This window comes from Leptodactylus fuscus, chromosome 1 (genome assembly GCF_031893055.1).
Source record: "Leptodactylus fuscus isolate aLepFus1 chromosome 1, aLepFus1.hap2, whole genome shotgun sequence".
In the NCBI taxonomy this organism is placed as follows: Eukaryota; Metazoa; Chordata; class Amphibia; order Anura; family Leptodactylidae; genus Leptodactylus; species Leptodactylus fuscus.
The window spans coordinates 285,535,297-285,561,262 of record NC_134265.1 but is presented as its reverse complement, the minus strand read 5'-3'; the positions used below and the strand labels follow the sequence as shown (position 1 = coordinate 285,561,262).

The 25,966-nt window shown below is 40.1% G+C and overlaps 1 protein-coding gene across 1 annotated transcript in view; it reads right to left on the bottom strand.

Annotated features, from left to right (window-relative positions):
- Positions 1 to 551: 551 nt before the first annotated feature.
- Positions 552 to 25,966, bottom strand: part of TMEM131L (transmembrane 131 like) — a 72,045-nt gene continuing 46,630 nt past the window's right edge. Inside the window, exons 16-35 of the mRNA XM_075287976.1 lie at positions 25,532 to 25,652; positions 25,318 to 25,453; positions 23,234 to 23,343; positions 23,036 to 23,102; positions 20,884 to 21,011; positions 20,557 to 20,699; positions 19,223 to 19,409; positions 18,847 to 19,032; positions 17,289 to 17,438; positions 15,603 to 16,228; positions 13,801 to 13,955; positions 11,041 to 11,168; positions 9,579 to 9,736; positions 8,758 to 8,940; positions 6,202 to 6,280; positions 4,931 to 5,013; positions 3,926 to 4,046; positions 3,086 to 3,174; positions 1,289 to 1,455; positions 552 to 964 (exon numbers count right to left, since the gene is read on the bottom strand). Coding sequence (XP_075144077.1) covers positions 692 to 964; positions 1,289 to 1,455; positions 3,086 to 3,174; positions 3,926 to 4,046; positions 4,931 to 5,013; positions 6,202 to 6,280; positions 8,758 to 8,940; positions 9,579 to 9,736; positions 11,041 to 11,168; positions 13,801 to 13,955; positions 15,603 to 16,228; positions 17,289 to 17,438; positions 18,847 to 19,032; positions 19,223 to 19,409; positions 20,557 to 20,699; positions 20,884 to 21,011; positions 23,036 to 23,102; positions 23,234 to 23,343; positions 25,318 to 25,453; positions 25,532 to 25,652 — 3,290 coding nt within the window. The 3' untranslated portion in view covers positions 552 to 691. The remainder of the gene's footprint in view (positions 965 to 1,288; positions 1,456 to 3,085; positions 3,175 to 3,925; positions 4,047 to 4,930; positions 5,014 to 6,201; positions 6,281 to 8,757; positions 8,941 to 9,578; positions 9,737 to 11,040; positions 11,169 to 13,800; positions 13,956 to 15,602; positions 16,229 to 17,288; positions 17,439 to 18,846; positions 19,033 to 19,222; positions 19,410 to 20,556; positions 20,700 to 20,883; positions 21,012 to 23,035; positions 23,103 to 23,233; positions 23,344 to 25,317; positions 25,454 to 25,531; positions 25,653 to 25,966) is intronic.

The following is a 25,966-nucleotide window of genomic DNA, read 5'->3' as shown; positions in this document are numbered from 1 at the left end:
CCATATTAATAGAGTTTTATATATTATTATGTTATTGTCCAATAATCCAGAATATGATAATTTTACAAGATACACTACCACCATTTTAACAGACTTTCACTGTAATAATTTGTTATATTTGAATTCTTCTAATTAATCTTTTTCAGGGTGTATTACACACGGCACACTTCTCCATTGCCTGAAATATACTGACAGCTTATAAAGAAGGACTACAAAAAGCATGAGACATGAGAAACTGGCACATGACAAACGTTGCCATGTAATGGTTGCTTCATAATAAGACCAAATAACTTGTTGCTCTATTACTAAGGTTTAGAGGAGAGAAGAAAGTCATCCCAACTAAGGCTATGTTCACATTTGCATGTCTGTTTGAAATCAGCAGCCAGAGAAGTCCACCGCTTTCAGTTTAAAAACAATGGACCCTTCTCTGATGGTCCAGACCAATAGACGGCAGACACCAGTGTAAACCTAGCGCCATTCTTTCAAGTTTAACATTCTTGTGTCGTGTGCAAACAACAAATGAAAACTCAAAGCTTAAAGTTGGTAAAAAAAAGGAAAAAAAGGATTTATTATCCATATAAAAAGTGCCAAAATATTCACCAACATCATATTCTATTCCAACACCTTGCTCATTCTAGTGACCAAAAACAGCAAGTAACACTAATCACATTTTCTTCCACTGGTATCCGATTCACATGTTCCCACAGTAACCAGAGTCTCTGGAGACGGGAAACGTTTGATTCCTGTTAGTTGTCCAAATGTCCAGATTCATGTATGCATGAAAGGGGTTGAACCTTGAAGAGTATTCCTGCTTGCACATCATGGAGTGAGTCCCAATGTGCTCAGAATGGGGAGGAGAGCCACTCACAGGGCAGTACCCATCAAACACATCGTTTTGTGGGGCCCAAATAGACCCAAACAGTCCTGACATTGGGGATAAACTTCTGGTGCTGGAGAGGTAAGGCTGGAATACAGAGCATAGTCATGAGAACATGGGAAGAAGGTGATATTGTAGAACATCATACACGGATGACAATTCAATACAGACATCTACATCATGTGGGTGCTGCTGACAACCAGATACCTGCTTACATATTCTATGACCTACAAAATACAAACTATACACTGGAAGAACGACTCAATAATTCTACCCTATGGTGTTGTACACAGTTCTATCGTTAAAATGTTTGTAAGATTTTCCTTGGCCTTCAAAGAATTTCTCACATATAAACCTATTTTGTTCTATACATAAACAAATTCTATTGGACTATTCTTAACATTTACTTACAGAATTGCTGACGTAGCTGGTTGGTTCCCAGGAGTTTGGCAAAGTAGGACCTGGTGGAGGGGGTGCTGGTGCTGGAGGGTTCAAGTTCCAAGTAGACTGACATTGGTCAATAAAAGCTGGATTTTGTACATCAGGACATGAAAAACTATTGTGAAAGTTCATGTTTTCTGCAGAAATAGAGAACACAGAATTCAGTGCTGCATCAAACAATTTTTGTAAATAGTTTTTTTAAACATTTTGTATAGTTTTAAAGACTTCTATAACCAGCTTAGTTTGTGTTGTCTTAATCAAATGTCAATGGATAGGACAATGAATGGAGGAACTTTCTATGGTCAGAAAATCAGATCCAATTTGTTGTGATAAGTTTATCTTTTTATGCATTTAGTGACCTTGCTTGATAATATGTCCACAATAAAGAAACCATAACTGGGTTTCTGACAAGTCCCAGACCTTAGAAAGTTCCTTCATTCATAGTTGTATCCATTGGCATTCAAGATCAAGACAGTAAGAGAACTTGAAAGGAAAAAAAAAAAAACTCTTTAAAAAACTAAAATTAAAATGTTTAAATTACTCATATTTGCAAAAATGCTAAACTTTAGATTGTCTAGAAATTTAAAAATGGTTATGTTACCCCCCTTACTGGTAAATACAGTTATGGATTAGCTGCAGGATAAGATGTCACTAACTGATTGGAAATTGTCTGACCTACAAATCTTCACAATAAAGCTGAACAATGCAGCTTCATACACAAGTCCAAATGTGCCATCTGAGGGCACGTCCAAGGGTCGGTTACATTCCTAATAGCAGGTCCTATTCTGTTCAATTTCATTGGAACAGAACCGACAAGAAGCCCCCATAGACGTAAGTGCATTCCGCTGAAAATATTAACCCCAATGTGATGCACATTTGGTTATGTACATAGTGTCTTATACACAGTGAGTTTCCAGGCTGTACCTAGTGATCATGCTACCCAAGGCACTTATTGTGCTTTTGTCCTGTCCCCCTTAAGAAAGAGCATCACAAATGCATTAAACTCCTGAAAGGGTTTTTTTAAAAAAAAAAATTTGTGTGACTTTCATCAGATTTCTAAGGCTAGGTTCACACCTGCGCATGGATTCCGTTCGGGGTTACCATTCCCGAATCCGCTTAAAAAATGCGGAGACAGAAATCCTGCAAGCAGGACTTTTCTCTGTGCATTTTTTGGGCAGAAAACTGACAGACCCCATTAAAGTTTATGGGGACTTTGAGTATTCCACAGGTAACTGCTTTTTAAGTGGATTCGTTTTCAATTCTTTGGGTCCCCACGTGGCACAGGTATGAATCTAGCGTAAGAAAAACATCCCTTTTTAATACACTTTGTAGATAAGGTTCTAAAACCTGTTTTGCCATCACTTTGAAGTGAAGCTTTACTACCTTCATAGAACGCATGCTTCTGAAATAACATAAAAGCCTGCTATTCTAAAGACATCACAAAACCTCCGAGATTTGTAACAGTAAGACACTTGAGGCAAGCCTTATTCAGTTCCCTTAAAACAGAGGAAGGAGACTGTTTCATTTCTCTATTCCAGCTCACTTTTAAAGTCAAGTATAATCTGTATAAATATTTGTGCAATAATCATTTCCGGTGTAACCCTAGTACTTGCATGCTACAGCGATTCTCATATACACATATACACTTACAGCACCAGGCTAACCAAAACTCTTACTGAAAGTCACATGGTGGTGTGAGCAACATATCTATATACTGTTGTACAGATGTAAAATGAGGTTATTTATTTAGTATAATGTTGGTTTTACCTTCAGGGTAAGAGTTAAAGTCACTTAAGTCCAGAGAGCTATAAATGCCAGAAAACTGTCCATCACAGGTTGAATTCCAATTCATGTAGCTAGAAAACAAAATAAAACATTAATACTTATAGTAGTCCCTACTATCCGGGTGTAGCGGCTTTATATATACAGTAATACACATTAAATGTCAGCAAGTTAAACTCTTAACTGGCTTATTTTGAGTCTTTAAGACAGTGTGACACTTTCTCATCAATGTATTCCATGAGCGTTAACTTTAGCTTTCTGTCAAAGTTGTATGACGGCTTGTCTTTACAGGAGTTAGTTTTTTCATGGCTATAGCTGTATGGAGGTCTATTTCATGAGGGACAGGAAATGTTTTTCTGTACCATTCTGTGGTTAATATGATTTATTGATTATTCATTTTTTATTTATTAACAGAATAAACGGGGGGAAAAACAAAACAAACAGACCCTGTAATACCATCACAAAGACTTTTCACAAAACCTTTTTCCTAAACTTTGAATTATTATTTTTATTTTTTATTCCAATTGGGGACTTGACATCCCCGGCCAACAATGAGCTGCCAGAGGAAATCTAGTGTCAGCAGTATTTAACAGTATATTAAAGCTGATACCAGTGGCTAATGTGCCATCCATTATACGTGTATATCATATTGAAGTAAGGACAGTGCAGTCAGGATCAAGTCTATTTCCAGGGATTAATTATATTTGCTTTACTTATCTTGTAAAGATCCTCAGTTACAAATTGTATTATAATCTTACAGTGGCATTTATAATTCTTCCTGCTATCAGAACAAGACTGCTGACAAACATAGAACACAATGCAGACCTATTTTGCACCGGTGGGGGATCCTGTGTTACACATGGCACTGGGTTCTCAAGGTTATAGTTGAGATCGTTGCTTAGACACACGGGCTGTGCAGACCATACATCTTCCGGTGGGTACACACCTATGGAAACATTTATGTAGTGTTAACAAAATAAAGCTTCAATTGGAGCCGCCATAAAATGTCAGATTTGTTTTGAAAACAGGACAGTATTCTTATCAAAGTGATGGACACCAATGTAACCTTGGCAGAAACCATGATATGGCTATGGGCTCTAGGGAGGATGGTGGTGTTGGGGGACATGGGAACCCATCACATGATATAAAGAGAGGAGTATGAATGTTTGAGGTGACTCCACCATGTTTTAACAAAACTAAACACTTTTAATGTGTCAGACTTTTTACTTGTGATGTAGACAAGTGACATGCCAGTCTTACAATACTTCAGTATATAACTGGGCACAAAGTTTTATGAAAAAAAAATACAAAGAGCAGGAGCCCAGCAGATGCCGGAGCATTTGGTCATGCCTGGAAGACTTGCCCACTCTTCTGGAGCTAAGGATGACAGCCCTTTTTCTGAGACCTTACCAAATGTTCTATGCAAATTAACAAATATGAATAATGCCCCCTCTGTGGCCTCACACACACTGTAGAATAGCCCACTCAAGTACTGATGGAGGTGGTGATTGGTCTCGGGAAGCGAGTGGTGAACTGCATTCATTATTCACTGCCCTGCTCTCTGCTGTGATGTCAGTACTTGGCATCTGAAGCGGGGAGGGAGCATGGAGGCGAATAAACAATGCAGCTTACCACTCACTTCCTGGTGTGCCCGTAATGCCAATGAGCACCTCCATCAGAACCGATGGAAGTGTTCCTTTCGTTTCTAAAGCAAGTATGGCCCTGTAGGTGTGTAGACTGTCCACAGCTACCATAATACTGGACAATCATTTTAAGGATATTATACAAATAATAATGAAGTAACCTCTAATGTAGCATAGTAAGAAGTACCTTTGTTTTTATCAGCATCTGGCACCTCTGGAAATGGTGGTGATAAGATGTCAGGGTAGTGAGATAAGGCATTTATATCAGAACTGAAAATGAACAGATAAAGTGTTAAAAAATCCAGCATACACATACAAGCCCTGGCAAAAAGTAATAGAATGACCATGTTTAGACTTCATGCAGACAATGTGGGGCCAAGTTTACAGAGAAATGAAGTTAGATGACACTCGGAAGGACATCCAAGTGTCAGAGTGCATTCCCTCTGCAGATAATATCACTTCAAAGAACAGCAGCTCAGTCCAGTTGAACTGCAATACCAATATTCCTCAACCAGCTGATCTTTGGGTACTTTTGGTTTGAATTTCCCTGTCCCCACCCATCCTAAGGGTGGGTCATCAATATGTAAGTCCTAGAAAACCCCTTTAAATAATTAGTTTGAGGGTTATATAAAGGTTTAAATAGGTTTACAACATATCAGAGACATGACTGGATGGTAAATGTAAATTTGTACTTGGCTCTCTCCCTGTTACATGCCACTTATAGTACTAGGGTTTTCCCATGTCACTGGCACATAACCAGTTTTTTCTAAAAGCAGCATGTATAACAAGTAGGAAGTCACCTTGCCCAATTTATGAAACCATCACACAAACATATAAAAGTAGAACTAAATGCCCCTAGGGAAGCAATGGAAAGAAAGCAGTGTCACAGAAGGAGCCAAAAGTTCTTAATGAAGTATATTACAAAATGTATTAATGACACAAATGCTGCCAAAAAGCAAAAGTAGTCCGAAGTTTAGTTACACTTTAATGCATCAATTCCAGTGTTAACGTCAAACCTTCTCAATCCCACTAGGTTAGTTAATGAAGAGTCGGGCCCCTGTAAGAAAAGTTGCCAGGGAGATCTGTACTTGTTGCTATTCACAAGTATTCAGGCAAAGTGCCAATACAAACAAGTCTACTAGACTCACATTACCAGTCTGTATAAACACATAACTTGGCTTGCATAGGAGAAAACCTATACTATGCTGATGCTTTTGTATGTGTCCACGTGATGACATACCGGGTTACAGCAATGAGAGTGAACGGGAACGATTTTATCTGGAACAGTTTAGCAAGAAGTAAAACTAGATCTATATCTAGACACAAACCTTATATATGTAATGGAGTATAACATTTCTATTATACGTGTGCATTGCAAATCCCCAGGCGTCTCAGCTACGTCTTATCTCACAAAGCTTTAAAATGTAAGAAAACAAAGGCTGCCTCCTGAAGACTTACTTTGTATTACAAATGCTGTGGGACAGATTCAATGAAATTGGGTTTTCTGAGGGGAAATTATTTTGTGATGGGACTTCTCCTAGAAGAAAACATCATACAGTTAAAAATCCTTAGACATATAAGAATTTATAGCTAGAAAAAAAAGAGCAGCTATTCTAGACTGGTCATCTTGTTTCATTAAACCAGTAAGATAATATTAGATTAATGCTGTATTCACACAAAGGTGTCGATTCTCTGGCATGTTTTTGACAGCCAGGTTACATCCTATGTGACATCTTGTCTTCTTCGTGGATCACAGACAACACACAGTTTTAAAACTAGTTTATGTAAATACGGCCCTCCACAAGGTCTATACGTAACAATTGTATTCAACCAACAAGGGATAGTCTATGAGAAGATAAACAACTTCATGTAAACCACAGCGAATATAAAAGAGAAACTGCTCTTACACTATGACATCTGCATTTCCTGTAGAGGATGTACTGTACTCTCAAAAAGGCTGCGCCCATATGATACGGAGACATACCATGTGAGTCAGTTAATCCTTTTTTGCAGTTGTCATTCTCCAAAGATGTATTTTGCAACTTACAGCACACACTCACAGTTTTTCAGACATTTTCTGTCATTTTCCAATGTAGTATGGTAAAAACACCTTAAAAAATGCTTACAACACTAACAAAATCACATTATAATGATATAATGTACAATACAACCACGTAGATAACACCATAGTACTAGTACAGTATCCTAAGCATAATACAATACAATTTAGAATACATTCATGGACCTGGAATTTATAGATTCAAAGTATATGCCATAACAAAACATTATGGTCCCACAAGGTCTACACAAAAAGTTATAGTAAAATAAATGGGGAAATACAAACCAACAAATAGACACAGAGTCTAAACATAGACAGCTGTGTTTATCCCATGGACTGCATCTTCATACTTATTTATTATAAGTTTTTGTGGATGGACATTGTGGGACCATAATGATTTAGGGCATATACGTTGTGTCTATGAGTTCTAGGTACATGAAGTTATTCTAAATTGTATGATGCTTGGGATACCATACTTGTACTATGGCATATTCTCTCTGCTTGTACTGTACATTATATGTTTTAATATATCATTGAAATAATTTAGATAACTCTGCCGTCTCCTCTTTCATATGCCACTAAAAGCAGGTTTGTACATTTTATAATGTCCGAGATGTAACTGTTTGAAGTGACCCTTCCACCCTTATTTTTTCTACATGCTACACAGCCCAGTATTCCCTTACACCATACACCAGGGGTCTCAAACTCGCGGGCCGCATGCGGCCCCCCCGAACAATTTTGTGCGGCCCGCACAAGCCTAGGGACGCCGGATCCAAGTTGAATCCGGACGTTTCACCATTTTGCCCACAGGCAGTTTTATATACTGCCGGAAAGCTGACAGTGCGCTGAGTTCAGCACACTGTCGGCTTTCCCGATGTGGGCCCAGTGTGAAGAGCTTACGGTCCGGTACCGTAGCTCTTCTATGGTCAGAAGAGCGTCTCTGACACTCAGTCAGAGACGTCCTTCTTCACAGCACAGCCAATCGCGCTGTGCTGTGAGAGCCGGGAGGAACGCCCCCTCCATCTGCTCGCAGTACTCGTCCATAGACGAGCATTATCAGGGAGGGAGGGGGCGTTCCTCCCGGCTCTCACAGCACAGCGCGATTGGCTGTGCTGTGAAGAAGGACGTCTCTGAGTGTCAGAGACGCTCTTCTGACCATAGAAGAGCTACGGTACCGGACCGTAAGCTCTTCACACTGGGCCCACATCGGGAAAGCCGACAGTGTGCTGAACTCAGCGCACTGTCAGCTTTCCGGCAGTATATAGAACTGCCTGTGGGCAAAATGGTGGAAGGTCCTCTTTAAACATTGAGGTGGAATGAAGGGGCTCATGACACTGGGGGCAGACGAAGGGAGGGGGGAGAACAGCATGACACTGGGGCAGAAATGGAGGGACATGAATCTGGGGGCAGAGATGGGGGGGACATGAAACTGGGGGCAGAAATGGAGGGACATGAATCTGGGGGCAGAGATGGGGGGACATGAATCTGGGGGCAGAGATGGGGGGACATGAATCTGGGGGCAGAGATGGGGGGACATGAATCTGGGGGCAGAGATGGGGGGACATGAATCTGGGGGCAGAGATGGGGGGACATGAATCTGGGGGCAGAGATGGGGGGACATGAATCTGAGGGCAGAGATGGGGGGACATGAATCTGGGGCAGATGAAGGGTGTATATGTAACTGGGGGAAAGATGGAGGGGGGACATATAGTTTACGGGTGACTGTAGGAGGATTATACAGTGTGGGGGCACATGGAAAATGAATGGGCGGAGTCAACATAAAAGTGGGTGGAGCTAAATTTGCCGCGGTGCGGCCTGCCGACTGGCTGGGATCTTGCTCTGCGGCCCACATACTGAGTTGAGTTTGAGACCCCTGCCATACACAGTAACAAGTAGAGAGAGGCAGGAACAGCTCTCAATACAGAAACAAGGGAAAGAGTGAAAAAAGTTCTTACTTGGGGGAAAATACAGACGATTAGGGAGGGACGTTTTCTTGTCTCCATCAGAACTGCTAGTGCTGCTCCAGCTTCCCCAGCTACCTCGGCTTGCCCGTACACTACCACGAGAGCTCCCACATTCTGAGCTAGAGTCTGAAGAAAACTTGTCTACAGATTTTTTTTTCAGAATCTGGTAGCACTCTAAAAAGGAAAAGATATACAGGTAATATAATATATATAACACATACAAATATTCAAGGCAAAACTCCAACCTGAAGGGGATAGCCATACACTGTAAATGAAGGAGACAGCCTGCTTCCTATAAAATCATATGTGGGGATTTTTAGACATAACTGCCAAATATCTTTTCTATAGGATTAGTTTGTGGGAGGCAAGCCCTACGAACTACCATTATGGAGGGTGACCCTCACTGCAGCATGTACCCCAGTATAAATCAATGCCCTACCCTTTAAAAGTCCTTTAAGCATGACAAATGATAAAAGCCAAACTGAAGCTTCATCCACAAGAAAGCAAGACACATAGGTATTAGAGATGAGCAAACACTGTTCGGATCAGCTGATCTGAACAGCACGCTCCCATAGAAATGAGTGGAAGCACCTGTGACGCCGGCCGGACGCCGGCAAAGTCAGCGTCACAGGTGCTTCCATTCATTTCTATGGGAGCGTGCTGTTCGGATCGGCTGATCCGAACAGTGTTCGCTCATCTCTAATAGGTATCAGAGCAGCACAAATAGCCCAGTGGTGTGCATAACATTAAATCTAAAGGGGGTGGAGGGATACATAAGCAGATAACTAACCAGAAAGAAATATTCATGTTACCTGTATCACCACGTGGAGGCATTCTACAAGACTTCTGTTCTCCTCTGCAAACATCTCCATTTGTCAAGGAACTCCACATTTTAACCCTGCTTGTAGCCCTCAATTCTGGTCTATCTATCTCTTGATAACTGTGTTTCAAAGCGTTCTGCTCTGTAACTCTGGGTTGAAGGGGGATAAAAAAATTAATTCTTATAGTGGAAGGGCAAAGTAAACTATCATGTAAACAAACAAACAAACAAAAAGTCAGAGCTCCAAAAGAGTAACAGAACGTTAACAGCATGAAAAATACCTAAATAGTACTGTATAAAACTTATAATTTAAAGAGGTCGTGCCATCCATCCAAATCGTAATAACTAACCCAAACATGCATTTTAAAGTACTATTAAAATTGTTTCCTCGCAGATATATCACAAATATATTCTAGTAATAGCGCCCCCTGTCTGTGCAGGCCAGGGCATATACTTTTTAGGCTAAAGCCCCACGTTGCGGAAACGCAACTTTTTTTGTTGTTGCAGATTTTGCTGTGTTTTTTGAGCCAAAGCAAAGAATGGCTACAAAAGATATGGGGAATACATAGGTAGTTCTTATACTTCTACCTTGTGCTCACTCCACTCCTGGCTTTGGCTCAATAGAATGCAGACAAATCTGCAACAACAACAACAACAAAAAAAAAAGCTAGGTTTCTGCAACGTGGGACTATAGCCTTAAGGTTATAAATGCCAATGCTGGGATTCCTTTCTGAGGAGAAGATCTATATCCACCTTAAAGGATCTCTTAGCTTTTTCACTAATACAGCAGAAGATATATACTGTGGTATACTGGCAATACATGACAAATAAAGCCTTGCTAGAATGACATATATGAACCGATACATCTTGAACACCAGGGAGAGCCATTACAATATTTCTGCAATTCTGCAACTATTGGCAGTCATACTGCTGGGACAACCCCTTTAACATGTATATTTTTAGGAAGGTATATAATTCTTGCTCTGCTTGTGGTAAAAAGCTTGTCTCATCCCTTCCTTTTTTCTGACCAGTTTTTCCACATGATAGACCACAGAGAATTTTAATGTTGTAGGTAAGTGCAACATTTCAGGCCACGGTTTACATGGTTAGAAGTATCCAAGCACAGCAAATAGGGAACCAAAAATCTGCTTCGGCTTTTCTACTGAAACAAAGCAAAGCCATTTATGAAATAAAGTGCATACATGGCACGTTCGCCACATATACAAAAAGAACTAGTGGACAAAGACATGCAAACTGTTCCTACTCTGGGCCATAAAGTAACTCCTAACCTACCTATGAAAAAGAGCCATGTAATACTCTGCAGTTGAAGTGGTTAGGCATTGAAATAAAAGAAGATTTATGAAACATAACCAAACATGATTTTCAATACGCCCTTAAAACCAGGAAGTGGGAGCAATAGCCATGAGTATCTACAGAAGTGTTGCAGCACGCACCTTGCAGGGAAGACGCTGTTCTTCTTCTTGTTTTTCCTGGCACAGCTTCTGTTTTTATTCCAATTTAAGTTTGGAAACATACCATCTCTTTTTTCCACTGGACTCTTTTTCCGAAATGGCTCCTCATGCTAAATAGAAAAACACATAAGTAACAGTCACAAAATTCTAGGAATAGGTAACTTTCTTACCCAATACTAAAACCAATGTTGCTCCTTACAAAGAATGTGTACAAAACAAAAAATAAATATTGCTAGTAGTTGTGTAAGGAACACAATTTTTTTCCATAATACTCCATATACGATAACTTTCAGAGAAACCTCAAAGAGTAAACTTACATGATGTAGACTACAATAATATCCACATTCATTACCAATGACTGATATGACTCAAGCCAACTTAGTTATTTGTTCTTGAGTAAACAGCAAAGATAGTGATCAGTCATATTTAAAAAATCTTACTTGGCTCCATCCTCCAATCTATATAGTTATGGTCTGTTCAGGATTTATGTGGCCTGGTGTATGGAAAATAAGCGCCTTTTTGGCATACACTAAAGCAGTGTGAGTCAGCATAGCATATTTTTTTTTGAGTAGTTATACAGTAAAAAATGTATACTGTGCAGCCTATTTTTTTTTTTTTCAATGGGAAAATATTAGAGAGACATGTCCCACTGTATGGTCATACAAAGGGAGCATTTGCAGCCTTCAGTCAGAGATCGGATATTTCAGGAAATTTCCCAACATATGCTTCAGACGGTCTTGCTATGACCTGAACAAGTTAGATTTAGTATCCATATGAAAGATCACCATCAAAAGGTATTTGGTCTTCCATTCTCTGTCCTCACTAAGCTCAGTGCTCTAGAAATGGGAGATATTCCAAATCCTGCCGAAAGGTATACTTTCTATTGAGCTTATTATAATGCCATCCTTTTCACACTGCACAGCTTAGGGTCAGTTCACACGTGAACTGCCCGCGCGGGTTTTGACACAGAGAGCCGCGGAGAGCCGCGTCTCTCTCTTGTCAAAACCCGCCTGCCGCGACCATTGTGGTCGCGGCTTAACCCACCGCTGTCGGCTCAAATGAATGAGCCGACATAGGAGGGAGCTGCCGGGGGCGGAAGCCGCGAGGCTGAGCCCGTGCGGCTTCCGCCTGAAGAAAGGGCATGTCCTTTCTTTTCACCGCTAGCAGCAGCCCGCCGCTAGTGGAAAAAAAAAGCCCGGTGGTCTACATAGACCACCATTGTAAAGGGGCGGATTTTGAAGCGAAATCCGCTGTCAAAATCCGCCCCTTTGCCTACGTGTGAACTAGTGTGAATTAGGGGGAATAAGGCTTTAAATACATATACATATTTTTTTCAATTCAAATCAAAGAAGCTGATAAACTACATTTAAAACAGCCAAAATTGATCTTTACAGTATAGTTCTAAGTATAACATACACTTTCCATGAGCCTTGCAAATCTTACATTTTAATGTATTATTGTGCAATTGTAACATAAAATGCAGTAATAACAACTGCATGTAAGAGTCTAAATGTGAATTGCACCTATTCTAAAATACTGCAGGAAATATGTTCTGTAAGACATCTGCAGTCCCTTAATGAACATACACCATTTCTAAACAGTTTTAACAATGTTTAGTAGTCTTAAAATAAATTCAGATTAAATCATAAACACCAGTCTTTTACCATTTACTAAGCTGCCATCTGCAGGCCAAATGTGATACTGCAACACATGGATGTAAGTAGATACAGACCATAGTGAAGCAGTGTCAAAGATACTTGGGGAGGGAGATAATCAAGAGTGGCATTTCCTGCTCGACTCTTGATCTCTCCTGCACTGGAGAGAAGATATGTCTGTTAATAAAGTATGTGAATCTCCTGTACTCCATGTGCTAGAAACACAAATCTCTGCCGCCTAGAAACTGGCATAGATTGAGCTACGAATTTAAAGCTTGGGTGAAAAAATTTGGGACTTTTCTCGTGCATTTATATGATAGAAACTGTGAAAAAAGAAGTATGATCAACCCCCTAAATGTGCAATAAAGTTGCTAATGAGCCCACAGACTTTCATGGCTGCTTGGCATGCTACCCTCTGCTTTCAACAACCTGTGTTTTACAGTGCCTACAAAGTGAATGAGATTCTAGCTTATTCCATCCACACCATTGCAAGAAAAAAAAAAATCAGATGTGGAAAAGCTGCAAAAAAAATTGCAACATGTCAATTATACCTGCAGAAACGCTGGCATTTTCCCTATAGGTTTAATAAGGGAAGAAAATCCGCTGAGAAAAACTGCAAAAATGCAATGAAAAACGATGGGGGGGAAAAAAACACATGTTTTTCAGCTGTGTTTCACTACAGGCCTTAGCCTTAATGTGACATTTTAACTGCTAATTTGTTGCAGATTTTGGTGAAGTTTTTTTGAACTCAGGAGTGATTTTAACAGAAGGGAAACATCTAAGGGCTTCCTTTATATTTTCCATTCCTTATCAATCTACTCCTAACATTAGCTCAAAAAGTCGCAGCAAAATCTGTAACAAAAAAAGCTGCGTTTCTGCAACGTGGGGCCTCAGCTTTAGAGTGATTTTTTCAACAAACGACATTTAACCCACATCCACACTGGAAAATTGCTGGGTCACGATCTCTGGAACGGTGGAGGACAGACTCCCCAGAACCACCTCACCGCATGGAGCACAGTGACAGAGAATTGGAATAAAATGCCATTCAAGCATGAGATCACACGTGTAATATGTGCAGGTAAAGCACCTTTGCTAGGGTCAGATCCATTCTACCACAGGTCTTCTCTTCTCTGGTGATGTACGGAGTACTTTTTTCTGCTGGAACGTCTTTGTTCACTGTCTTTTTAGAGGCGTCAGTGTTTGCCTTGAGCGCTGGTGGGGAAGCACGATTCTGCTTATTCCCTGGAAATACGCAAATTACATAAGTATAAAAAGCCATTATGCTGATAGTACTAGCAATGTGAGAGCATGTATTGTTATTATCTATAAACACAACAGGAATTTTCTAAATTAGTCTAAATAAACAATGATCAGATTTCAGAAGTACTAAAGTTAGAGGTTATATACAAAATATACAGTTTTATGCAAAGAGGCCAGAGAAGTTTGGAAACGAAAAAAAACAAACTTCCCTGTCACATGTGCTATGGTTTCTCTTATCAGTAGCCTAAGGAAAAGGAAATGGGACACCACAGGTGACGCACGTGAGTGACATCCTGGTTACTCTCCTTAGGCCACTGATTGGTCAGAGCGTTCACATGAGGCAAGGACTTCAGCAGGACGAATCACTGGAGCGCCACTGGACCGGATAGTGATGGGGGGCACCGGAGCACCAGGGACAGGAGAGTATGGGATTTATCTTTCAGCTTCACCAGCCTCCTTTCAGGAAAGCAGTATATTCTTGACAACCCCTTTAACCCCATAATTTCACTATTACTTACTGAGGTTATCTATACTCAAAGAACTTTATACTCTCATCTGAGATATTTACGTCTAACAAACGTCAGATGTGGGCCCCACCTGATACACGTCATCCAATGTGTATGACCAACTTTAAGGCTAAGGCCCCACTGGACGATCCGCAGGCAAAAAGCACTGCGAGCAAAACTGTGGCAGCAATGCATCGGGTTCTTCCCGCAGCGCTTTCAACAGAAAGCATAAAACAATTATATCTATGGGGAAACTGCTGATGTTTCCATAGATATAGCTGACATCCTGCAATTTCCAAAACCGCACTGGTGTTGGAAATCACGGCGTGTCCGCACCGCGATTTGTACCGCAAAGTGGGCATGGGATTCACTTGAATCCCATCCACTTTGTCTGTACTGCAAAACGTTGTGATTTTTCCCATGGCGTTTCCACTACAGGTAAACCGCGGCGTTTCCAGCTTGTGGGGCCCTGGCCTGGAGTTAGCACCTCCCCCTGAACCCCTGCAATATGTAAACAGGAAACACCTGGCCATAAACAAGACTAACATTTACATGTTGCTTCCATGAGCATGCATGGTTTTTTAATCTAAATGTTGCAAGAATCTTGTGGAATTATAAGGTAATGAATGAGAAAAATCCCAAGGTATCTCCCAAAAACGTTTGGCTTTGTAAACTATTATCTAACATTAATGAAGTACATTACGTGGCCTATATACAGCTGGAAGATATGTGCACTTCTGAACTAGAAGACGTTTTACACAATGCAGAATATCACTTGGTGACAGACTTAAGAACTGGGGAATTGACAAGCAAAAAAAATGGAAAATTATTGGACTAAGGCCACACGTTGCAGAAAAGCTGCCAAAATAGAAAAGAAATCAAATGTCAAGAAATATCAAGTGTCTTTTAAGACTTGTATGAAAATCTGATGTAGTTTTAGGTCAAATTTGTATAGAAATACAGAAAATGATGAAGGGTTCACAAACAAACAGCCAAATCCACAACAAAAACCACAGCGTTTCTGCATCGTAACGCCTCAGCCTTATACAGATCATTGCCATATAAAATGTGCCGATAGTATTAAATAACAGTGTAAAGTAAAAATAAAATAAACTGTATTTACCCTCCACCTTTCTGAAAACAGGCTGGGATTCATTCTGCTGCTGCAGCAGACTACTGGACGTGACATCTTCAGGTATCTTACCGGACGCAGTTATACCACAACAGTTCTGCTGCCTGGACTCAGACGACTTATCTGAGGAAGTTTTGAAGTCCGTTTCCATAGGAAACATACAAATTATTGGCTCCTCTTTCAAAGTGCTTTCGATTATAGTTCTTTGTGAGAGAAGTGTGGTTTGCAGTGCAGATTCCTTAGCACCCAGAACAACATCTGGGTTGCTTAAGTGCTTTTGGTTACCCGTATCTATGTGGTCTTCAGAGTTAAAGTCCGTCCACCTTTCTGCAAGGGTCTCACTACAAGTAGAGTCCTTGGGAGAGGGAGGCTGCATGTCAGTAATGAGCTGTTGGGTTACATCACAAGCCGGTGCATTGCTGGGTGCACTGCTTGGCTTCGGCTTTATGCTGTAGTACACAGAGCACTTGTGCTTCTTCTGGGAGTGGCTGTACGTGGCGGGTCCCCTCTTGGATGCATTCTGGCTTCGGACTGGTGGGGTCACAACTGCTAAGAAGCCCTTTCCTTTTCCTTTATCTGGTGGGCTGGGAGAGTCTGAAAAACTTTTACAGCTGCCCCTGAGAAGTGTTCATACAAAATAAATGCATTAAAAGAGCGACAGGAGGAAAATGAGAAAAATACTTCCGTCATGAAAACTGGCACAAAATTTATTATATTCTCTAGTTTGAAAGGAAATGTTTAAAAGGCAAACAAAAGCTTTTTTGTATTGAGATTCAGCCAGCTTGACTTGAACTCTGCCATGATATTAATATCCAGGCCAAAATAAAGTAAGCCTCTACCAGAGTAAGTATTATTTTGTAATATAATTTATTATTAGCAGATTTTGTCTCCTTTCTGTGAAATCTTGCATTTCTTTATTCTTTCCCTTGTTGTCTATTGATAGCCGTACTCTGCTTTTCCCTGTGTATGATGTACAGGGCCTACATGTGTAATGGAGAGAACGAGAGTGCAGGGTTTTCAATTCTACCTGTTTGATTTGCAAATATATCACTGAAAATACAGTGAGGATTGGAATATTTAAATGCAAGTTGAGAATCTGCTCCTTCATATGACACCAAAAGCAAAGTTTCTACATTTAATGTATAATGCCCAATAGACAACAGTTTGTAGTGACCCTCTACCACCCTCATTTCCCTCACATCCACAATCTTGTACACCGTGAGAAGTGGGATACAGCTTTTAATAGGGAAGCAAGGGAAAGATACAGAATAAAACACAGGATTTCACAGAAAGGAGCCAAAGTTTGTTAAGTGACTTACATTATTTAAGTAAAAAAAAAAAGCTGCCAGACGAACAAGTGGTTTGTAGAGAGACACATTTAAAGCATAACTAATGTCATAAACTATTGCACTCATACAACAAGCCATGAGAATATGATATTTCAGGTAAAGAGAATTGAGTGGTAGCAAATGTAATTTTTTTATACAAATTTGAGTGTGTCCCCTGATCCAGGCCCTAGATGATATATGTACATTACTTAATGCCTAGAAACTTATATAATTATACAATGCTATTTTCTTACTTTTACTGGAAGAGTACAATGATAAAAAACAAGGTGTACACAAGGGATAGGGAAACAAGAAACCAGGCACATAAAAGATATTGCTACAAACATACCTGTAGGACTCAGAGGTGAGCGTATCTACCGGGTTAGAGGTATGCTGAGAGGATGAGCCGGAGCAGTTTCTATGTCTTAATTTTAAAAAATCTGTGAGAATATACTGTGCTTGCTGGATAGCTATCAAAACTACTCCAAAAAGTGACAAGCTGTAAAACAAAGAAAATGACTGCTTACTAGATCTTCCCAAACAACATGACCATAAATATTTCATCAGTGGGAGCCAACAGACAGCCTCTGCATGGATCAACTTTTCAGGGTTGCTTCCCAATACCATACTATACAGTGTTTAGAGCTGGAAGCAGAACGCTTTGTATGTGGCATAGCAGTTGAATGTAGGTGTGACTGCACCTATGATGGGTCCATGGGATAGGGTCCCAACCCTGAATAGTATTCAGTATAAAAGATTCCAACAGAGAGGATTCAGTGAAAATAGGTATTTTTATTAATGCATTGTGCCATTATTAATGCATTGTGCCATTATTAACGCATTGTGCCATTGTGCAGAGTGCAATATACAACGTTTCGGCTGTTACAGCTTTTTACAAGCTCAATATTTTATGCTTGAGAATGAATGTCACTAGAGATGAGCGAGTACTATTTGAAACTCAAGTTTCAACTAGCACGCACCCATAGGAATGGGTCCTATCTGGAGGCAGTTGAGCTCTTGGTGTAAATAGTGGTTTAGTTGGTTGCAGTTCACTACTTTACGGTGGTGGATCTCCCATGTCTTAATGTGGTTTTGTTGTGCACCAAGCGGTAGTGCCCTTGGATAGGGTTAACGTGCAAGGCTGGTTTCTGGTTCTGGTAGAAAACCTGATAGGGGAGAGCCCTCTGGTAGCGTGACCTGAGTGGTGACTGTTGGTAGCGGTGGTGAGTCAGGCCACGCTACCAGAGGGCTCTCCCCTATCAGGTTTCTACCAGAACCAGAAACCAGCTTTGCAAGTTAACCCTATCCGAGGGCACTACCGCTTGGTGCACAACAAAACCACATTAAGACAAGGGAGGTCCACCACCGTAAAGTAGTGAACTGCAACCAACTGAACCACTATTTACACCAAGAGCTCAACTTCCTCCAGATAGGACATTACCACTTTCAATTCTATCAGAGCTAACAAAGCTACTCCGGCCTTCACCAGGTAAACCGAGCTTACAGTTAACTGGCGACGTTCATTCTCAAGCATAAAATATTGAGCTTGAAAAAGGCTATAACAGCCGAAACGTTGTATTTTGCACTCTGCTATTCCATGTGTGGCACAATGTATTAATAAAAATACCTATTTTCACTGAACCCTATTCATTGGGATCTTTTATACTGGACGGCATAGCAGTTGGGCATGTTACTGAATCTCAACTAATACGGACATCAATGACATTAGCTGAAATGGAGCAAAGAAGTATACAGAGTCATCTGCTTCTGGCTCCATACACTGTATAGTACGTTGATCAAATGTTAAAAGGAAAACAAAAGTCATACATAGAAAGTTGCTTGCTAAACAGCCAAAGGGTAATACTCATTTATACTCCACTAAAATTAAACAAAAATAGACCACCTACCTGACAAAAAGTACAGTAAGTTTCCAAAAAGACTCCTCCCAGCTGGGTCCTGGGACTCCATCAGCACACAGAGGTAATAAGTGATGAGGCAGAGTGACATTAAGAGTAAACCGAAACTCAAGCTTGGAAGCACTTACAAGAGTTAGCTCACGTATAACCCAGGAAGATGTGAAGTCTGGAATAAAGCTGTCAATGTATAGACAAACAGATTGACACATCAGCATAGATATTATAACTGGAACCAACCAATACAACACAAGACACACACACATATATATATACATATACATTAGATAGATAGATAGACAGACAGACAGACAGACAGATAGATAGATAGATAGATCATAAAAGCAGCAAAATGTTGAAGAAGACTTACACGATACTGATTTCCTTTGAAGTATTTTGGCTCAGCATGAATGTAGAACAGTCTAGGACTTCAAACCCAAAACCTTGGCAGCTGTATCCATTTATTTTCATGGATACAATTGTTATGGGTAAAGAACCAATGTTCTCAACTTTAAAAATTTTAGTGATGGATAGAACTTGCTTGCTTTCCTTAAGTTCTGTATAAAAAAGGGGACAAGAAATAATTTACTAAACACATACAGAAATAAAAATAAAAAAATCATTGTCTACTAAAAATTGGGTGGAGTTTTGTGGTATAAATTCAAACCCAATATTATTGTCCATTATAACTGACAGATATCGCATCTACCTCTCCCTTGAGTCAATTCTTTCACTGCTTGCCCACTGCAATCTCCAAGAGCTGATCATCTGCTCTTCACACAAGAGTTTCGTGCAAAGATTACTTCTGTACATCCTCCATACTTTGGAACTCACTATTAATTGTCACCCATCCAAAACAACTATCTTTAAATTCCACAACTTCAAGAAAGTCTACAAGTTACAGTAACCAAGTTGTCACTACTCTATTATATGAGCAACTTCAACTTTCATCTACGGTCCCCTTCCTACTTCCCTTGTAGAATGTAGACTCATAGGCACAGTCCTGTATCCCAGTCGGCTACAAAGTCCATGCTCATTCTAGTTGTTTAGCATTATGATTATTATTAATAACAACAGGGACCATTTACAATAGCACAAGCGGCATACTGGATTAGGAAAAAAATGTCCTAAGATTAATTAAATAAAAAGTGAAAGGAATACTGACATTCCCAAATAACCCATACAAAATACAATAACACAATAACAAAATAACAAAAACACAATAACAAAAACACAATAACCCATACAAAAAATAAACACTGTCTAAAGAGATTATTTTACCATTATATATTGTGCTCTATCCAAAAATTGTCCATGTTGTGTATGACAAAAAAAAAACTATGTGTATGCAACTCTTAATATAAGCAGAGAGGACTGAAAGTATTGCACCAAACATGTATCAAAGATAGTTCTACGGTAGTTATACTATTTAAGGCTAAGTTCACACTACCGTTAATTAATGTCCTTTGTTATCATTCACTATAAGATGAGAGCAACAGACATTAATGGTAGTAGATTGAGTGATACAGTCGGAACATTGTGCATCTATATTCATTCTAACAGAAAAAAAAACGTTTGTCATATTGATTAACTTTATGACAGAAGGAAATATATTTCGGCACAATGCACTCACTTTATTCATTTAATGCGGTCAAATTAACAATAAAGGTATATGAAAGACGACATGATGTGGGAGAAACTTACGCTGTCTGCAGTCCATCAGGGTGGATTCTGGCACTTTGAATCTGAGGGACCCTCCTATTCCAGGCAGTCTTCCTCCAACCCGCAGCATTTCCCTTGCTCCAACACCCTCTACAGTGACCATGTCCAGAACAGTCAGGTTATTCCTGAAAACAATCAAAAGCAATTAGCAACACTCTAATACATTACAACAAATAATCATCCAATATATATCTCCTTTAACGTTCAGTACAAGTAAAGCTTTTACTGTTCGCAGACAGATCCTGTGTGGTTCATCTTTATACTCTCATACACATTATTCCATAAGTCATACTCAATAACCATACATACCTGATTACTATAAGAGAGGTCACTTTTCTGTAGTCTATTGGTGTGAAAACGATTCCAACTTGCTTACTTTCCCAGGGCTGTAAGTGTAATTCCACCACTTCATGGCTGCAGTCATCGCCTTCCTCAAACTGAAAAGTACATGTTAACAAGTTACAATCAATGTCACAACTTTATGAAAATTTCCTTCAAAAGATTATTATAATCCACTAACACATGCTGTTCACCAGCTTAACTTCTTAAATCATGATATTATAACATTATGAATAACATGAAGGTAACAAATGTATCAAGGACTTTCACATTATTGAGACTGACTTATTAATGCATCCCTTAGCGATATGTCCTCTGGGGACAATTGGACATCAGAGAAGTCTCTTCTTCGTCACCACAGCTATAAATTTTTAAAGAGGACCTTTCACCATTTTGCCCACAGGCAGTTCTATATACTGCCGGAAAGCTGACAGTGCGCTGAGTTCAGCGCACTGTCGGCTTTCCCGATGTGGGCCCAGTGTGAAGAGCTTACGGTCCCGGTACCGTAGCTCTTCTATGGTCAGAAGGGCGTTTCTGACAGTTAGCCAGAGACGTCCTTCTTCACAGCACAGCCAATCACGCTGTACTGTGAGAGCCGGGAGGAACTCCCCCTCCATCTGCTCGCAGTACTCGTCCATAGACGAGCATTATCAGGGAGGGAGGGGGGAGTTCCTCCCGGCTCTCACAGCACAGCGCGATTGGCTGTGCTGTGAAGAAGGACGTCTCTGGCTAACTGTCAGAAACGCCCTTCTGACCATAGAAGAGCTACGGTACCGGGACCGTAAGCTCTTCACACCGGGCACACATCGGGAAAGCCGACAGTGCGCTGAACTCAGCGCACTGTCAGCTTTCCGGCAGTATATAGGACTGCCTGTGGGCAAAATGGTGAAAGGTCCTCTTTAAGAAACTTTTGTGGTGAATCCATTTGTGGACCACAATTCATCAGAATGAAAAAACACATTTTTGCTGAAGGGGAAATGTTTGGTCTACACGACCTTTCAGGTTCCAGGTGCTGGACAAAAACTGGCTGATCACCGACACATCTTAATATTTTTAACAATGAACAGGTGGCTTTTGTACCATTAGGGTATGTGCCCGCACTCTAAACACTGAAACCTGCATTAAATTGATTAACAATCCACATTCCATGTTTCTATAACAAATCTGCCGCAAAAATAAAGAGTACAATACTGAATTTGAGAGGAAACAGAAATTTAGCCCACGTCAATAATAATGGGGCCAACTCTTGAGCAGATTTGCACACATTCATATCAGAAAACAGGTTTAAAGGGATCCTATCATTCAATCACTTTTTTTCCTAATACGTCGGAATAGCCTTAAGAAAGGCTATTCGTCTCCTACCTTTCGTTGTCTTCTCCGCGCCGCCGTTCGCCTAAAATCCCGTTTTTTCTCTGTATGTAAATGAGTTCTCTCACAGCACTGGTGGTGGGCCCCAGCGCTCAAACAGAACTGGGGGCGGCCCCAATGCTGAGAGATAACTCTCTCCAGCGCCGCCGCCTCTTCTTTTGCAGCGAGGTCTTCACCGCGTGTTTCTTCCGGTGGCGGCTTGTAACTTCTAGGCCTCGGGCAAGCCGACTGCACATGCCCGCCAGCCACGAGAAAATGGCCGCTTCCAATACTATGTAAGCGGACATTTTTCTTGTGGCCACGAGCATGCGCAGTCGGCTTGCCCTAGGCCTAGAAGTTACAAGCCGCCACCGGAAGAAGACGTGGTGAAGACCTCACTGCAGAAGAAGAGGAGGCGGCGCTGGAGAGAGTTCTCTCGGAGCATTGGGACGCCCCCAGTGCTGTTAGAGCACTGGGGCCCTCCTCCAGTGCTGCGAAAGAACTCATTTACATACTGAGAAAAAACGGGATTTTAGGCGAATGGCGGTGTGGAGAAGACAATGAAAGGTAGGAGACGAATAGCCTTTCTTAAGGCTATTCCATCGTGTTAGGAAAAAAAAAGTGATTGAATGATAGGATCCCTTTAAGCCTTCAGATTTTCTTGTGCCAAAATATGCAAATCCAAGTATGAATATAGCCTTAGAGTGCTCTGAATTTGCACAATTTCTCTAAATAAAGGCCACATCACAAATGATAAGCATTGGGGAGAAGTTACCTCACATTCCTTCTGGAGACTGAACTCAGCTGTTGTAAAGTCCACTATCTGCTCATTTACACCATACCTAGACAAAAAGGTAAAAAAAAATAAAACCAACACTTGAGATTTCTGTACCATAGTGACTCTGCAGCACCTAACATATTTATAGTTAGGAGGTTTATTCTGACTCAACAATAGAGCAGCTCACGTTCTTACCATTTGCTCAGAAGGCTCAGAGCAGCTTGTGGATTGGGATAATGAGAGAGAGGTAGCAGCTGCACCCACACTGGAAAAGGGGATGGATTCTTCAGTCTCATAGTTTTCACCTAAACAAAAAATATATGAGTAAGTAACTGGGGTAAGACCGTTCTGTTTAGCAACATATTTTATATATATATATATACTCACAGTAAAACACTTAGGTCCTGAATTGGCTAGTATGGATGACTATCTAATTTTGTAAGTAATCATATGCTTTTATACAGATGAACAGTCCAATATCTCCAGTTGTGTGGGTTGAGATGGTGGTGTGATGGTACTCAAAGCACAGACCTTAATTATGTTTATGGGAAAACTCCTTTATGCAAACAATTATTGAAGTTTGTAGACAATTTGATGTTATACATTTTTGTAAATACAGTCATGACTGTAAGTGACGGCATTTTCCAGAAAATTATTGCAATTACAAATAACTTTGCTATACACATTTATTTCTGTTGTGTGTAATGGACCAACACAAAAAAACAGGGAGAAAAAAAAATACATAAAATTATATAAATTTCACGCAAAACGCCAAAAATGCCAATGGATAGTTCGAGCTGACACTGATGCCCCTGAACCTGCAGGACAGCTTTAATTTCTTTGGTACGTGATTGGGGCTACTTACGGTATCCACAATCTGAACTAACTTGGTTTGCAACCTTTCATAAAATTTTTCTCTTCCATCCAGGAATATTAGCTACAATGCCATGGTTTGTAAACTGGTTGAACATCAAGATCACTGAAGACGGATCTGTAAACTTGAGATTGTTGATATTTTTCCACAATTTTGTTTTTCAAGTCCTCAGACATGGTCTTCTACTCTGTTCTCTATGCTTACCATGGCACACACAGACACACAAAGATCGAGTCAACTTCTCTTTTCATAGGTTTCAGGTGTGATTTTAATTATTGCCCACACCTGTTACTTGCCATAGGTGACTGAACGAGTATCAAATGCTTGAAACAGTTATTTACCCACAATTTTGGAAAGGTGCCAACTATTTTGCCTGTTCCATTTTTGCAGTTTTGTGTGAAATTATGTCCAATTTGTCTTTTTTCCCCTTTTTTTGTGTGTTGTTCCAATACACACAAAGGAAATAAACATGTGAAAAATTTTGCAAAGGTTTAAAGATTTTCTCCATCTACGTGGTTTCGATTGGTGGTCAATAAATAAAACAATCAATGTGGGAACTTTTTATCACCTAGGACATGTCTGAAATCCAGCCTTGATTTCTTTATTGTGGACAAGGAAACTGCATACATGAAAAGATAACCCGGCAACGATAAGGAAATCAAGCTGGGTTTTCCAACAAGTCCCAGGCCATAGAAAGTTCCTATATTTATGGTCATATCCATTGGCAACTGATCAAGACAAAGAATCGTCATTACTAAAACAGTTAGAGAAAAACTTTAAAAAAAAAAAAAAAAAAAAATCTTTAAATATGGTTATATTAATGGAAAAAAAACCTTGAATGCTTGTTTGGCTCACAGTTGCTGTTCATATCTCCACCATACACATGCGTGCTGGGTTTGGCCAAGCAGCATGTGTTCTGATTGGCAGTGGTTTATTCCCCTCTGCCCAGACACCTCTGACTGTAGCTTGTATCTACTGAAAACAAGACAACTGGGTGCTGTAAATCAGCAAATGAGAGTTATTTCAATTCGACCCCAAAGAGAAGATCTCGGGAAAGTTGAGAGGTCTTCATACAAATAATATACTATAGAGAGCCAGTCCCACCAAAACTAGTGGATTCGGTTGACTTAGCTCTAATAAGTTTGACGGTCTTAGCAATAGCAGAGATAAGGGGAACATGTGCTAGAGAAACTATGGGATCTAATAAGCAGCATTATGCAAGTACCATATATTTAATTTTTCTTATCCCAAAGAGGCTATATTTTTCAAATGTCAAGCAAATATCTCGGCGGTAGAATTTTATTTTCATATCGCTCTAAAATGAAGTCTCTCAGATCAAGAAACCAGACCTAACCTTTTAGAAGCAGATGGGGAAATACATGACAGTAGTGAAATTTAGAATTACCGAGCTGTTACTTAGAGCAGTTGCCGTAAAATTCACCACAAGACCAGGCTCAGCATTTAATTGAAGCAGGAAGACAAAAGGTCGCTCCGCATCCTTCTTCTGTCTTGTGATGCTTGGATTCTCAGACGTTTTCTGCCTACAGAGGGAAGTCAGGTTAATATCTACATACATAAGCAGAAGGATTATACAATGCTCAGGAGCCAATGATATATACCTGCAAGAGTCTTTATCTTGTATTTTCTGGTACTTCTCATAAAGTTCTGTACCTAACTCGTAGTCTATTTTCCAGGTAGACAACCCAAGGGAGAGACTATGCTGCCAGCGCAAACTCTCCTCTTTGGAAACAAAGACATGACAAGGAATATCAATAATGGATTTACATGATATATCAGACATATTTATACACTATAGTAATATACACACATTATGAATATATCTCTAATATTCTGATTATAGTAATGTGAAATTCCACACTATTTTACTGTGGCTTAATAGGTAGCATTATCCATTTGCAGTACCATGGAGTACTTCTAGATATTTTGGTTCCCTCCCACAGTCCAAACATTTTGTAGCATTACTTGGCATTCTATGAAAGTATGCTGCGATATAGAAGAAGCAGTGATATAAAACAAACGGGAAAATAAATATT